This window comes from Colletotrichum siamense (genome assembly GCF_013390195.1).
Source record: "Colletotrichum siamense strain Cg363 chromosome Unknown KSG_Cg363_contig04, whole genome shotgun sequence".
NCBI classification, from domain to species: domain Eukaryota; kingdom Fungi; phylum Ascomycota; class Sordariomycetes; order Glomerellales; family Glomerellaceae; genus Colletotrichum; species Colletotrichum siamense.
In genome coordinates this window covers 4,818,500-4,832,849 of record NW_023501017.1, presented here as the reverse complement: position 1 = coordinate 4,832,849, position 14,350 = coordinate 4,818,500, and the positions used below count along the sequence as shown (strand labels likewise).

At 57.2% G+C, this 14,350-nt stretch overlaps 5 protein-coding genes across 5 annotated transcripts; 1 reads left to right on the top strand and 4 right to left on the bottom strand.

Moving 5' to 3' along the window:
* Window positions 1–271: 271 nt before the first annotated feature.
* On the bottom strand, window positions 272–7,069 carry pol2 (DNA polymerase epsilon catalytic subunit A; the record flags this gene model as incomplete). Its single annotated transcript, XM_036639043.1, has 3 exons — window positions 272–6,204; window positions 6,251–6,393; window positions 6,459–7,069. The coding sequence occupies 3 exons, from the start codon at window positions 7,067–7,069 to the stop codon at window positions 272–274; spliced, it is 6,687 nt and encodes a 2,228-aa protein (XP_036496973.1).
* A 792-nt stretch (window positions 7,070–7,861) lies between these two features.
* CGCS363_v007193 (Cytochrome c oxidase assembly protein COX20) lies at window positions 7,862–8,554 on the top strand (the record flags this gene model as incomplete). The annotated part of the gene is made up of 2 exons (XM_036639042.1): window positions 7,862–8,237; window positions 8,316–8,554. 2 exons carry the CDS (start codon window positions 7,862–7,864, stop codon window positions 8,552–8,554), a joined length of 615 nt encoding a protein of 204 aa, XP_036496978.1.
* A 481-nt stretch (window positions 8,555–9,035) lies between these two features.
* On the bottom strand, window positions 9,036–10,049 carry CGCS363_v007192 (uncharacterized protein; the record flags this gene model as incomplete). The annotated part of the gene is made up of 1 exon (XM_036639041.1): window positions 9,036–10,049. The coding sequence occupies one exon, from the start codon at window positions 10,047–10,049 to the stop codon at window positions 9,036–9,038; it is 1,014 nt and encodes a 337-aa protein (XP_036496979.1).
* A 628-nt stretch (window positions 10,050–10,677) lies between these two features.
* Window positions 10,678–11,700, bottom strand: CGCS363_v007191 (Bifunctional protein GAL10; the record flags this gene model as incomplete). The annotated part of the gene is made up of 1 exon (XM_036639040.1): window positions 10,678–11,700. The coding sequence occupies one exon, from the start codon at window positions 11,698–11,700 to the stop codon at window positions 10,678–10,680; it is 1,023 nt and encodes a 340-aa protein (XP_036496976.1).
* Window positions 11,701–12,573: 873 nt separating this feature from the next.
* CGCS363_v007190 (uncharacterized protein) lies at window positions 12,574–13,929 on the bottom strand (the record flags this gene model as incomplete). The annotated part of the gene is made up of 2 exons (XM_036639039.1): window positions 12,574–13,674; window positions 13,738–13,929. 2 exons carry the CDS (start codon window positions 13,927–13,929, stop codon window positions 12,574–12,576), a joined length of 1,293 nt encoding a protein of 430 aa, XP_036496977.1.
* Window positions 13,930–14,350: the final 421 nt, after the last annotated feature.

Genomic DNA, 14,350 nt, shown 5'->3' with positions numbered 1-14,350 from the left:
AAATTAGACTGCGATTATGACGCGAAGCAGCTTCGTGATCCATCCCGGTCAACACGGGAAGCCCGTCGACCCCGGGCCCGGACGAGAAAAGTGGGACTCCGGGCATTTCAACGGCGCTCTACATGCAACCGGCCGACACCAAAGACGTCAAAGTGATGAGAAATATAAGAGACAAAAGCCTAGAAGTTCATGCATTAAATTTGTATTCAATATCTCATCAAGCCCCCAAAAGTCACCATGAACGCCGTGTATATGCACATCAACCACCCACTTACAACCCCTTCTTCAGCCCCTCCGTGACCTCCCCCAGCATCCTCAACCCAAAGAACTTGGCCACATTCCAATACACACCGACCTTCCTCAGAATCTCCTGTCTTCTCACGCTCTCAACCCATTCCCCAGAGCACGTACAATGCTCCATAAACTCATTCAGCCGGAGCGCGCCGCACTTGGTGCACTTGAGATCCTGCGTGCTCCACTCCACCACGAACGCCTCAACCTGGGCCAACAGCATCTCCTCGATAGCGTTGCGATCGTACTCGGCCTCGCAGAACGTGCACCGCCACGGCCGCGTCTCGGCTCCCAGCCGCTTCCCGTCCGGCCCCACCTCCGGCAGCAGGTCCTCGTCCCTGCAAAAGTCGAGGTCGCGCGCCATCGTGCAGCTGTCGCACGAGAGCTGCAGCAGCTTGAGGCTCTCGCTCGGGTTCTGGAAGGCGCCCTCCTTGCTGAATTCCCTAACGTCGAACATGGCGAGCAGCTCCTTCCGCAGCAGCCGCGCCTCGAGCGTGATGTTCTTGTCCAGGCTGAGTACCTGCATCAGGGCCTTGACCAGCTCCAGCACCGCGTTCCGCGAGGACAGGTGCGCAAGGTGGCTGCCCGGGAGCTGGGGGAAGGAGTAATCGCCCGCCAGCTCGGGGTGCAGGAGCTCCCTCTTCTGCAGGTTGACAAGGTTGGCAATGTCCTTCTTCAGAGGCTTCTCAAACTTCTTGCCGAGGATGATTTGTCCCTCGGCGCCTTCCGCAAGTGACTTTTGCGGAAGCTGCGTCAGCCGGGGCGTCGAGTCGAACTCACCCTGTGGGCGCTTGAGGCCATGCATGAGCTGGATGAACTCAATGACCCAGTCTTGGAACGTGGGTTGCAGGCGTATGGGCAGGAAAGTGGCCATCTGCCAGTGCATAACCGTGTCGAGCTCCTGAACCTCCGCCTCGACGACCTCCTGGCACGCTTTGCCTCCGTAGTTGAACTCATCGTACCATACGAGGTAGTCCCAGTACTCCTTGATCTCGAGATCGATAAAGTGGAACAGGGGCTTGCTCTTGATCGACTTGATAATGTACTGGCTGTAGGCGTACGCCGTGCCGACCTCGGCCTTGGTTGTCTGCAGTAGCAAGCGGTTCGAGTTGGCAAAGACAACTTGTGATCCGACCCGGCGGAAGTCAGCCATGAGCTGCTGGAAGGCCTTGCGGGACATCATCTGCACGTAGTAGTGCAGCGCTCGGTCGTACAAGAATGAGTCCGGATTCTCGACCCAGCGGACAAGGTGTTGGACCATGACGTCTGCCATGGTATTCCCCTTGCACGCCTCCTGCCACCAACTCTTGACCATCTCACGAAGCACGAGGACACCCGCATTAGCAAAGGTGCCTTCGGACGTGATGACCTCTTCGCCGGCCGCGGAGTCACCGGCAGGGTTGAAGGAGATGGAGTCGGCACCCTCAAGCTCGTTGATCAGAGATGATGTCAGAATAGTGTTGATGGCAAGATTTCTGACTTCCAAGTCAATGCAGACCGAGGAGAACGTGCCGGGGTTGTTGATGGAGGGCATCTGTACGGTTTGCAGCGGCCCGGTGATGTCATCCTTCTCGTAGCCTGCGTGGTCGGGGCGAGGGCTGCCGGACCACCAGAGAACAATGTTGTTGTTCTGCAAACGGCGGGCATATGTAATGTCGATGAGGAAGCGGGGATCTTCTCGCTCCAAGTTACAAAGAGGCACATCACCGTACCGGGCAAGGGTCGTCAGATGCAAGATCCAGGACCCCAGACCGAGGTAATGTCCCACGAGACGCTTCGCTACGACGGCTTGCCAGCCAAGAGGCGGGAGAGAGCTGTCGGCGGGATCGTACTTGAGCGGAAGCACAGGGAAGTCGCCCAGGATCGGCACGTCAGTAACGAGCATGTTGCGCTGTGACGACTGAATAACCATCATCTGCGGGCGCAGCTCGTCCTTTCTCATCTTCTTTACGACGTCGCTGAGCTCCAGATGGGCCTTTCTCTTGGTTGTCACTTGCGTGATCTTGAAGGTGAGCTTCTCCTGGTATCGGAAGCAGTCTTGCCAGTTGGTGCCCTCGGCCTCCTCTGCGCGTCGAGCAAGGAGTTCCGTGTAGATTCTGGAGACGTTCGGAAGGTCCTGTCCAGAGTCTCTACCCTTTTGCAGAATGATAACGTGTGCCTCGTCTCGTGTTGTTGAGAAGACTCCGAAGATCTGCTTGTCGCCGGCAGTAACGTGGGAGATGTAAATGTACGCCATTGGGGACGAATCGAGATACGTCCTGGGCTTCAACGGTCGCTTCAGGCCAGAGAGGTCGAATCCTTGGTCAAGACCCTTTCCGAGCACAGCGTGCTGCTGCTCATCAATCGTGCAGAGGTTACCGAGCTGGAGGACGGCCCTGATATTCAGAGGAAGATGCTTCTCGTACACGCCCTCGACACTGGGGTGGTTGAAAAGCAAAGAGAACTTGTCCGCCTCGGCAAAGTAGGTGTCTTCAGGAACCGTAAGCTTGAAAAGATGCACAGAAGAGTGCCCGTTGGGAAGCGTGTGGTTGACTTGCTCCACCTCACAGCCCGGGATGTCCACGTCCGGCATATCGCCGCTCTTCAAGTTCAAGAACACCTGCCGCGGGACCTTGATCTTGAGGGTGTGGATCTTGGCATCGATGAGAACGTGGGCGTTGACGACGCCAGGGGTTTCGGTGGCCTTGAGATGCAGAAGCTGCCAGGTGTTCATGAAGGTCACGTGCGCCTGCTTCATGAACGTAGCCTGGATGTTGCTCTGGTTGCCCCGTCGGTCACCGAAGAGCTGCCGGCGACGGATACGGGCCTGCTTCTGAATCTTCCACTTTTGCTTCTGATACTGCAGGAAGCCGACGTAGTCCTCTGAAGGGGATGGCATAACCTTTGGCAACGCAGCAAAAGGGTCTGCGTTCTCGGCGGGCTCGGGAGACTTTCTCTTCTGGGCGACAGGAGCCGGCTGCGAAGAAGCCACTACGGCTGCGACCGGCTTCGGCTTCAGCAGCTGGCTGCCAAAGTCTTCCATGTCGTTCAGGTTTCGGCCATTGAGGTTGGTGATGTCCTCCAATGGGCCCTTGGTGAAGAGATCGGTGAGCTTCTTCTGCTTCATCTTGTCCTCCTTGATGTTGATTCTCCTCTGGAGCCAGTCGGGATGCGGCACGCGGGGGACGGGGTTGCGGACTTTCTGCAGCGCGGCTGGGATGGTGATGAGTTTCTGAATGACTGAACCTAGACGTTCAAGGTAGTAGTCCCAGTCCAACAAAGCTCTCGGGTCCGTGTCTGCAGGCTCCTCCTTCAACCACTTCTTCAGGTAGAACCGCTTGGTGGTTTCCTCGGCGGAAAAGATGGCGACCGGCACGGCGCGCTCGGTGACTGGAGCATTCTTCGGCCTGGCACAGATGATAAACTTGCAGTTCAGACCCTTGTCCTTCACCATCTGCTCGCCCAAGAAATCGGCCAGACGCTTGGCCGTGGTAATGGACGTCGACTTCTGGCTACCGTACTCCTCGAGCGTCTTGGACATGCTTCTGTTTTCTGAAATGAGCTCCATGAGTTCCTCGTCCGCAAGAGTCACACCCTTGCTGTGCAGCACGTCCAGCCACTGGTTGGCCACCTTGGCAACCGCAGTGTAACACTCTGCCAGCGTCGTGCCCTCCAGGAAGAACTTGAAGATTTGCTGCTGGAAGATCTTGATGAGCTTCAGCTCACCTCTGCGCTTCACTTCGAAACCCTTCAACTCAGCCAGACTACCGTCGTCGTTGAAGACAGCGTATCGTTTCTTCAAGTTCTTGTCCTCCTCCTTCGACGTCGGCAGGATCATGGCCTTGTAAGGGCCGTCGACCTCGAAGAAGATGGAGTTGTCGCTGTGCGTCTCGTACTTAAACGTCTTGGGGTCCTTGAGCGTCTGGTACTGGTGATTGGTGAACTGCGCGTGAACCAGGTGGTTCAACATGGTACAGGGGTAGGAAACGGTGACTTTCTTGCCGTTCTTGGTCTTGAATGCAAAGTTTTCGGGGAAGGTGGCTGGAAGCATACACCAGATACCGTCGGTATCCAGTTCCAGGGGGCGACCGAGACGCTCCACAAGGCTTCGGGCAAGCTGAATAATCGTAGCTCCCGTCAGGCAGGTAACGCCAGCCATCTCCATGGAGTACCAACGAGAACCCTTTCTCATGACGTAGCCGTAGAACGAGTTCAGAATGACCTTGTGGGCAAGCTGCAGCGAGTCGAACAGAATGATCATCTTCTTCGCCGCATCCACCTCGGAGGACGTCGCGCCGGACGACTTGAGCGACTCCGTCTTGCCCTTCCACACCTTCGCCTTGCCCTTGTAATCGTAGCGACGGTCACGGAAGTCACGCACCGTGTTGATGTAGAAGGGGTTCTCGCGCTGGCAGATGATGGCCTCCTTGACAGTCGTCGTCGAATCGTGGATCTTGTGGTAGACCTTTTGCGAGTAAAGCTGAAGTCGTTTCCTCAGGAGCGCCGTCTGCTCGTCGGGGCTCAGATCCTGGAACGTCCGCATCGGCGAGTTGGGCCACTTGCCCGGGAATTTTTCGTTTTCCAGTGCATTCCTGATCATGTTGTACTCGTCGCGCTTGGCAGGAAGGTACTCTCCTCTCCAAGCCCACGGCAATCGCCTGTCACAAGTCTTGCCTGGCCTGTTGAAGTCGCACGCGGCGCAGTCCGACTCCTGAATCATGGAATCAGGCTGCAGTCGATTTGTCGTCATGATGTTGGGGTACATGGAAGCGACGTCAAGATGGTAGATCAGAGGTCGCTCGCTTCTGTTCGGTGTCTCCTTCAGCGAGCGCAATTTTTCCGCAATCTGTTCCTTGATCTCGTCGTAATTCACAATGTCGTCCATGGACTTCTGCTCCTCGACCGTGATACTGAACTTAAGCGCAGCGTCCAGATCTTTCAACAGCTCGTCCACCGCGCCCGGATCGACTGCAAAGTTGACGGGAATATCTGCTCGGAAAACGCCGGCTTCGATACTCTCGACGTGACCACCAACATACGTTTCTGAGTCAAGCAGGTGTCCTTCATAGAATGCTTCTCTTGGTGCCACATGCTTGTTCGGCAGGACAATCTCCTTCTGGTATGCCTGGACCATCAACAACATCTCGCACAGGGTACCGGTACCTTTCCTCAGCGTGTCGTCACCGCCCAGCGGCAAAATTGTGCAAAGCGAGAAGATGAAGGGGTGGACGTATTTCATGTACAGGTAGTACGTCGCCACGGCATCAGAAACTGAGTACTCTGCTAACGTCTGGGGTCGTTCTTGCGCATACGGCGTCATTAGTTCGGGATCGAGCTCGTCGGGGTCGTATCCGAGCTTCGCAACGGTAACTGCCTTCAAACCTCGAGATCCCTGCGGCAGGTAGGAGTCGCGATTGACCCAGTGGAAACAATCCATGTGCACGCTATAGTTGCACTGGTACTGATCCTCGCTGTTTTTCTTCCAGCCAATCTCCTGGTACATGTCGATACCGTTGAAACTGGCCCTCGCCTCGACAAACGGCCAATCGAAAAAGTCACCGTTGTACGTCGCAATGACCGTCGGCCGCGCCTCCTTGATGTGCAGGAAGAATCGCTCGAGAACGGCCTTCTCGTCGGGCTCGTTGAAGATCATAAAAGGGCCGGGGTATTCTGGCTTGGGGGTGTAGTCGAAGTCGCCAATGTCTTCGGAAATGATCTCTCGGTTGGTGATGAGGAATCCCTGGCCGTCAATCATGTACGAAATCATCATGACCTGGTCGATTGCAGCGTCGGGGAACTTGAGGGGCAGCTTCGTCGTCTCGATATCGTAGGCCATGACCACGGGATCGGCCATGGCTAGTCTGTCTTCGTTGATTGTGACTTTTGTGACGCCATGCTTGACGTCCACGAAATACCATTTTCCCACCCGAATATCTACCAGGGTTAGCGTCATCCCGCTCGCGTTCGAAGTCAGACCTACCCATATCTATCATTACTCTTACATGGTACGGTACGTCGTACTCTCTAATATCGACAATGAAGTCGCTGGCGTCGGCAAAAGAAGCATTAGCTCGTCTATCGTCATCTCGTGAGTCGTCAAAAAGGTCAAAGTCGCCGTTTGTCCTGTCAAATAGTCAGCAAAACCGCTCTCCCCTCCAAAACACACACTCGCAGGGGCCAACACATACGTCGCTACCTCGGCATATGCGTCCATCGCATCCACATTCTTCCTGTTCTTCGCCGCAATAGGCATGATATCCTTCCTCGCAGCCATCAAGTCGTTCACGTTCGCGAACCGCAGCTCCAGAAACGTCCGGCGGTACCCCAGCAGGTGGTTCGGCATCTTCAGGTCCTCCTTCTCGACGCGCTTGATCGTCTTGACGACGCCGCCGCCCGGCACGCGCTTAATCCACTCCTCGACCTCACTCTCGCGGCCCTTCTTCACGGCGATCAAAAAGTACGGGTCGTACTCGACCGTCGCCTTGAACGTCTGCCCGTCGTCCTCGAGGAAGTAGCAGTCCAGCGCCGCGCGGCCACTCGGGTTGCGGTCGTCCTCGACCGACGTCGGCTGCACGTTGACCAGCCAGCCCTCCTTGCGCTTGCCGCCCTCGTACCGCGCGAAGCCCATGTTCTCGTCGATCTGGTGCGCGAGCCGCGTGCGCTCCCACTTCTCGTCGGCCGAGGTGGCTTCGTTGCGGCCTGATGCGGCGAAGGTGCGCGTTGTGCGGGCGCCATGGTATGCTTGTTTGCCGCCGCGGCGGAAGCCCTTTTGCGGGCGCCGGAGGCTTGTGTTGGGCATCGTGGGTGTGTCTATGTGGTGGTCCTCTCTCTCATTCGGTAGCGGGGGGTGTTCGACGGCGGGATGCTAAGACGAAATCGATGCTGAAGTTTTCGTATGAGGTGGACTGGACGTCAAAGGGGGTATCTCAGGAGTTGTGGTGGCTTGGGGAACAAAAAAGGGACGAAGAAAACAAGAACGGTATGGGTATTGTCCAGCACTCTGGAATTGGACGAGTGGGAGTTTGGCAATTGTCACTTTTGTGTACGTCTAGGGGGGCCGGATGCACAACTTTTAGGTAGATCGCGGGCCGGGGTGGATGGTGGTCCAGAGCGACGGCCAGACGCGTTTCCAGGCGCGACTTTACGCGACGAATGCACGTCTCAGTGACGGACCCGCAATCAATTAAGCCAGCCGGCTGGCCAGGGGACCGGGGTGGGTGCATCTAGGGCGCTTCCATTGGGGAATTAGGTAAGCTTGTTCCAGTCTCGGACCTCAGCTTCAGTGCCATCTTAATGTGATCAACTATGAAGGTTTGGTGTTTCAATTGGTATTGAATAAGTTTCTAGACTTTACTGATTCCAAGGCGATTCATGTCTCTTCATCAACTTGTCAAAATAAACTACCCAAATCAACTGTAACCCCAAGCCATCTATTCAATCGCGTGGGGTGCCTCTGTCTTCCACCCAGACGCACAGACCATCTCAACCCAGAAATCCGTGGACGTCATCTCAGACCACGAACAGATTTTGAGTGAGAGTGAGAAGCTTAAGTGTAAGGCCGCACCGTGTTAGCCAAACCCAACACGCAACAATGGCGCAAGAAACACCAGAGCCCGTCAGCATCCCAGATCCCCGGAAGGACGGAAAGGAGGGAAAGAAGCTGTACCTCTGGTCGAGGTCAACTCAAGGGCCCGTGGGCGAGGGCGCGCCGGGCTCAGACACATCACCACCGACGACAGCAGCGGCAGCAGCAGCAGCGCCGAAGCCCGACCCTAAGGATTTCCAGGCCAACTTCCCCGTGCAAGAGGGCGCCGCCGCGCAGAAGCCCACCACGGCCTGGGAGGTCGTCAAGAACATCAAGTCGGAGGATTTCACAACGTTCGCGCAGGCGCCTTGCGCGAGAGACGGCTTGCTCACGGGTATCGCGGCGGGATTCGTCGTGGGCGGGTTGAGATTGGTCTTTAAGGGTAATGCTCCCCTTTCTCTTACAACTCATGACGCATCGGTGAGACGCATATGAGCTAGAGCTGACACATAACCCACAGGCACAATCGGCAAGGCCTCAAACTGGGCCGTCGGCAGCTTCCTGCTCGGTGCGGCCGGCCGCCATGAGTACTGCCAGTACGAGCGCCTGCAGGAGCGCATCAGGATGAAGAGGACGGTCGAGGTCTATCAGGAGACCATGGCCGAGAAGCGCCGCAAGGAGGCCGCGGCGGCGTTGGAGCAGAAGAAGGCCGAGGAGGTCGTAAAGGCTAGCCAGAAAGCTTGGTATAAGTTCTGGTGAGAAAGCAAAAAACACACGTCAACCCCCATCTTTGGAGGATCTCTTGCAAATCCTTCCGTGTACGAATATCTCTTCTGCGAAGTGCAGAAGGCGTCGGTGGCATTGGGCATGACGCACGCGTCGTGATGGGAAGATGTAAAAGCTCTGCATCATCTCAAGTCCATTTCGTGTTTGGGGTATAAAAGAAAGACTATATCAATGTCGTCCACCCAGACTCCCTTGCTTGCTAATAGCAAAATCGCACTGGCGCTTCTCCTGCGTCGATAAAATAAAGATACCAGACTGGTCATCGTCTAATGACAGCGGTACACCCAAGAGCCAAGTAGCGAATACCTCAAATGCAAGCCATGCCGTCGCCGCCCACGCCTGTGCCAGAATAACAAAACCATTTAAACGCCCATAAACACCGGCCTTCGTCTGAGCCATACTGGCCAGCCATAAGTAAAGTCTTCTCCAGCACAACCTCGTCGTGCCTACCGGCTCATCCATTCGTCACAATCGTATTCGGCTCCGAGTCAAACCGCACCTTGCGCACGCCGCTTCCGGAAGCTGGCTTCGTGTCAATCTTAACCCCCAAGCCCGCGCCGCTGCCGCGTCGGCGCTGACTCCGCCGGGCTCTTGCCTCGCTCTCCTCCCGCTTCTTATACTCGGCCAGCTGCAGCCGCCGCTTCTGCGTGCGCGCGTACGCCATCGCCGCCGTCGGCATGAACCCGACCCCGTTGATTCCCGTGCCGTCGTCGTCCTCGTCATCCGGGTCGTAGATGGTAATCTCCTCCTCCTTCCACGTCAGCGCTGCCCTGACGGGATCCACAATCTGCATCTCCTCGTCCTCGTCTTGTGGTGCTGCCTCCGCGGCGTTCTTGCCCTTGCGGCCTTTGAGGGGCGGTGTGCCGGCTCGTCTGCGTCCTCTAGCCTTTGCGTCTTGTAGCCGGCTGAAGAAAGTTTGTGGTCGTTGCAGGCCAGGTGCGGCCGTCGTGCTCGTAGCGGCAGCCATTGTGCCGTCGGGGGAAATCTCCGCAGCAGCCTCTGCCTCAGGCGCGGCCACGCTCACACCCGTCGTCGGGGCGAGGCCCGGATCACTTCTGACCTCAGGGTCCGGAACCGCGACCGGCTCATCCTCGTCGGCGTCCTTCATCTCCAGCTCGGGTATCTTGGCTCTCTTGCGGCTCGCAAAGGGGTCGTCGTCGTAGGCTCCGTCGCCGCTGTCACCCAAGTCGCGAGTCGGGTCGTAGGGGCCCTGGCGCTGAGGTTGTTGGCTACTGCCCTGTTGCTGGGCTACCCCGCCCCCACCACTTCCACCACCGCCACTGAGCGCCAAACCACGGAACTTGTGCACCACCTTGCTGCGCGGGCTCGCGCTCCCGTCCTCGTCGCTCTTAGCATCCGGAAGCTGGAAGGAGAACTTGGCCGTGGTGTAGATGGGCGACAGCGGAGGGGCCTCCTCGTCTCTCTTGCGCTTTGGCGTCGCCGTCGGGGTCGGGAAGGCGTCTGTCATGATTGATGGCTCGCCCCGTCTGGGCGGTGTTGAAATGGGCGTCTGACACGTTGGGGGTACTCCAAGATTGTCAGTTTGAAGAATGCAGAGCGTCGCGGTCGCCGTGAGTCTTGAACCGCCTAACCTGTAGAGAGGTTTTATTTCGACCAGGGGTATCTCGTGTGTAGAAGAGGAAAGTCGCAGTCGGTGAGGGAGTTGTCGAGAGGTTGAAATTGGCGTTCGTTGAGTACGTCCGGCAGTTACACTTCGGGGCGATCCTTCCTTGGAGGTTGGCAGTCCCTGCGCTAACCGTTGCGTTGGCGCGATAAGCAGCCAAAAGACGCTAAGATAAAGCTAGCGCCCCTCGGTGAGCTGCGCACCCTGCGAGAGCTCGTCTTCGTCCCAACTTTTATGCTTTCATCTCCATCATCAGATCAGTCACATCGGCTATTTTTTTCATGGCACACGGGCGTGTAACTTATGAGCCGAATCAGGCGCTTACGAATTCTCATCCGCAGGCCCAAGCATCAAGGGAATTCACCAAGGTCATACATGATCAAGACAACGTTTGGCGAATGATTACGAGGCCAATACGTTGATATCATTACTATAATCCTCAATTCTCATAAGCTTCACACCCAGCACTCACTCAGTCGCTCCAAGCCTTGTACACGATGCGCGTTCCATAAGTCTCGCCCTTCTTCAGCAACATCTGGCTCTTCCACCCGTCCACGTTGATCGCGTTCACCCACCGGCTCGGCTCCACGCAGAACCCGCTCCTCTTGCCCCTCGCCGGCGCGCCCTCGACGGCGGGCACGTCGATGCCCTCGCCGGTGTAGAACTGGAAGGCGGGCTCTGTGCTGAGGACCTCGAGGTTGACGCCGTTCTTGGGGTGCTTCGCGTGCACGTGGAGCTTCAGCGCCTCCTTGCGCGTGTCGATGGGCACGAAGTCGGGCTTCTCGTTGACAATAAAGCAGTCGTCGACCTCGGGGCCGTCGACGCCGAGCTCGAAGGCCTTGCCGCCCTCGATGCCGGGGAACGGCGCGGGGCCGCCGGTCGGGATGCCGTTCTCGCGGGGCAGGTAGGCGTTGGTCGCCAGCGTGGCGATGGTGCCGGCAAAGGTCTCGTCGCCTGTGAGGTTGAAGTAGGAGTGGTTCGTCATGTTGATGGCCGTCTCGTCGGCGCCGTCGACCAGCTTCGCCTCGTACTCCATGCCCAGCACGGAAACCTCCTTGCCGTCGACTTCCTGGGTACCGGCGGTGTAGATCACGGTGGCCTTGACGGTGCCAGGGAACCCCTCGTCGCCGTCCTCGCTGGTGAGCGAGAACTCGACGCTCTCGCCGCCCTTGAGACCCTCGACGCCAGGGATCTCGCGGGTGCCAACGGGCTTGGGACCCTCCCACACGCGCTTGCTCCAGGGTTTGTTGCCGCCGTGCAGGTTGTTGGCACCGTCGTTGGCGGCGAGCTTGTAGGTCTGGCCGCCGTTGAGCGACTTGAGCTGTGCATTCTCGAGGCGGTTGGCGACGCGGCCGACGGTGACGCCAAAGTAAGGCGAGTTGTGCTTCTCGTAGAGCTCCTGGGTCGGGAAGCCCTGGACGATGTTGGTTCCCTTGACCTTGAAGGACTGGAGGATGGCGCCCAGGGGCAGGAACTCGAAAGGAGCATCAGCCATGGTTACGGATGTAGGTGACGAGGTCGTGAGTGAGAGGCAATGGGGAATCCAATCCGAGTATTTGGGTCACGAATTGCCGGATTCAGGTAATGTTTACGACGTGTCCAGGTGAAATCACGCAACGCGGTAGAGGGGATGTGTCTTTTAAGTGTCGCAAATCTGCCTTGCTTCACTGGGCAACGCGACGAGAGTTGCAATTCAGGCTATTACTGCTTGTATTGCGCTTGTTGGCGGATGCAGTGGGGTGGTTGGACGAGGATTGGAGGGAAAGTGCTGAAGAGAGATGACGGCGTCGGCGGGGCACTCGCTCGTGGCGGGGTAAATTGGAGACACAGGCATGGGCACTCGCCCGCCCAAGCTTCCCCTCTCCTTGCTCGTACTGCGGAACGCGCTCTCCTCACGCAACCATGGACGCCAAATCGGCCCCCGTCAAGCCCCTAGCCCTGTCTCCAGCGGCCATGCTGACGTCTGACTGGCGCGTTTAAGAAGCCCATAAGCAGCTTTGAGCCGTCGGAACCAGTTGTTGTGAGAGATGGATAGGCAGACGTACCTGGCCCTTGAGAGGTTCGCTTCAAGTGCGGATTCCCACCAGACTGGATATCGGCTCTGGCCGCAGGAAACTTGCCAAATGTCAGAGAGGACCCCCAATCAGAAACCAAATTCGCTGGATAAAAGCTACGCGTGCCGGGGTTCCTAATGGCATCCGACTCCATATTCATTACCGCCTCGGCCGACATTCCGCGATGACCCCCCAAACATCATGACAATGCGTGCGCCAATGGTATATAGTACAGTACAACCTGCAGCAAGTGCAGTCAGCCAAATCATGCTCCAAGTCCGTGAGAAAATGCTACTCTGTCCGAGTGCCGGTGATCAATCCGACTCTTCATCGTCGTCGCCGAGGAACGCCAGGTCCGCACGCGCCTTGCCACGGGCACGCGACGACACAACTGCCTCTTCCTCTTCATCATCGTCACCTTCATCGTCCTTCTCTTTCTCCTCGCCAGAGAGCTCTGGTTCCACAACCTTCTTCGCCGGCTGACCGCGCGCCTTGCTCCTTGACGATCGGCCACCAGCGCCCCAGTTCTCGTTCATTTCCTGCACCGCCTCCAAATCAGCCTCGAGCTCTCTGCGCTCCTTGATCTCCCGAGCTCTGGCTTCCGAAAACCGGCCGTCCATGCCAATGTCCTTCAGCATGCCTCTGAGGTGCTTGATCTTGGCCTTTGAATTGTCGCCGTATTGCTTCAGCTCAAAGCCCCAAATCTTGCGAATGCCGCACTTGACTAAGTGAGACTGTAGCTTCTTGATTTCAGCGTCGTCCGGGTTCTCCGGCGCGGCCGCCTTCTTCTCCTTCTTTTCCTTCTTCTCCTTTGGCGCCTTGGGAGCGCCGGCTTCCTTCTTCTTGCGCTTCGGCTTGGGCGGCTCGTCTATAACGTCAGACAATTCGCTGGTCGTGTCATCATCGAGCGTCGGGTGTTCTTCCTTCTTCTCGTTGGCAGCTTCCGGCTTCTCGGCAGATTCCTCATCTTTAGCTTCGACAGGTGACTTCTCCTTGGCCGGCGCCTTGGGAGAAGCCTTGAGCTTCTCATCTTCTGCCTCGTCCTTGTCACTCCCAGCCTTGTCATTGTCACTCTCGGGCGGGGTGGACAGCGCATCGGAGTCGCTGTCTTCGACCTTTTCTGCTTTTTTGGCGCGTCCGTTCTTGGCTTTGGAGGTTTTCGCTTTGACGGGGCTTGGCCCCTCATCAGAATCGACGGTGGCGCGCGACTTCTTGCGCGGGGCTGCCTTCTTCTTGGCCTTCGGCTTCTCGACCTCCGACTCTTCGTCCTCAGGTTCCTCCTCTTTGGCGGCAGATGCACGCTTCCTGCGCTTCGCTGGCGGGGACGTCGCAGCCGACTGACGTTTTCCCTTTTTCGGTTTCGCGACAACTTCTTCCTCGGGTTCCGGGGATCCGGGCCCGGCGAGTAGTTCGTTCTGCCACGGGGCTCATCAGCTGCTGTGGATCGCAAGAGCACTTGCGCGCGCCCTGCCACTTACAGCGAGTTCCTTGATCAATTTCTTGCTCTTGTCCTTCCATTCGCCCGTGGAAAAGAATCCATCCTCAAGATCGAGGTCGCTTTCGACGCGCTTGCGAATGGTGTTCACAGTGAGCTCATCCTTGTCGGATTCGAAGACCTCACGGACGGTCTTGAGAAGCTCCGTCTCGATCTTCTTGTCTGAGGGAGCCATGGCCTCGCGTGACAGGGATAAGCAACGAAAAATGTCCCTTTTGTTCGAACAGAGAAGCTCACAGGTAATCGATTAATGAACGTGGGGTTGATACAAGTGTTCCGGCAGAGCACGAGCAGCTCTTCGCGGTTGTCGTCGCGTCGCAGAGAAACAAAGCCAGCGCGCTTGCCCGCATCTCAATTGAAACCGGGGAGCAGCTGCGACTGGCTTGGACCGAAGTGGGGCTCAAGTCACCCGGCACTGGTCTGAGCTTCTCGCTACGTACCTGAAGCTCTGGAAGCAGCGATGGGAATGATTCCCAAGTCATGGAGGAAACCTTGAGCGCTTCCAGCATGATGACATGCACTCATGATATTATCCATCTTCAGTGCCCCCATAAAGTGAAAATATACTGTTACATGCCTTATGATTGCTTTCAAGG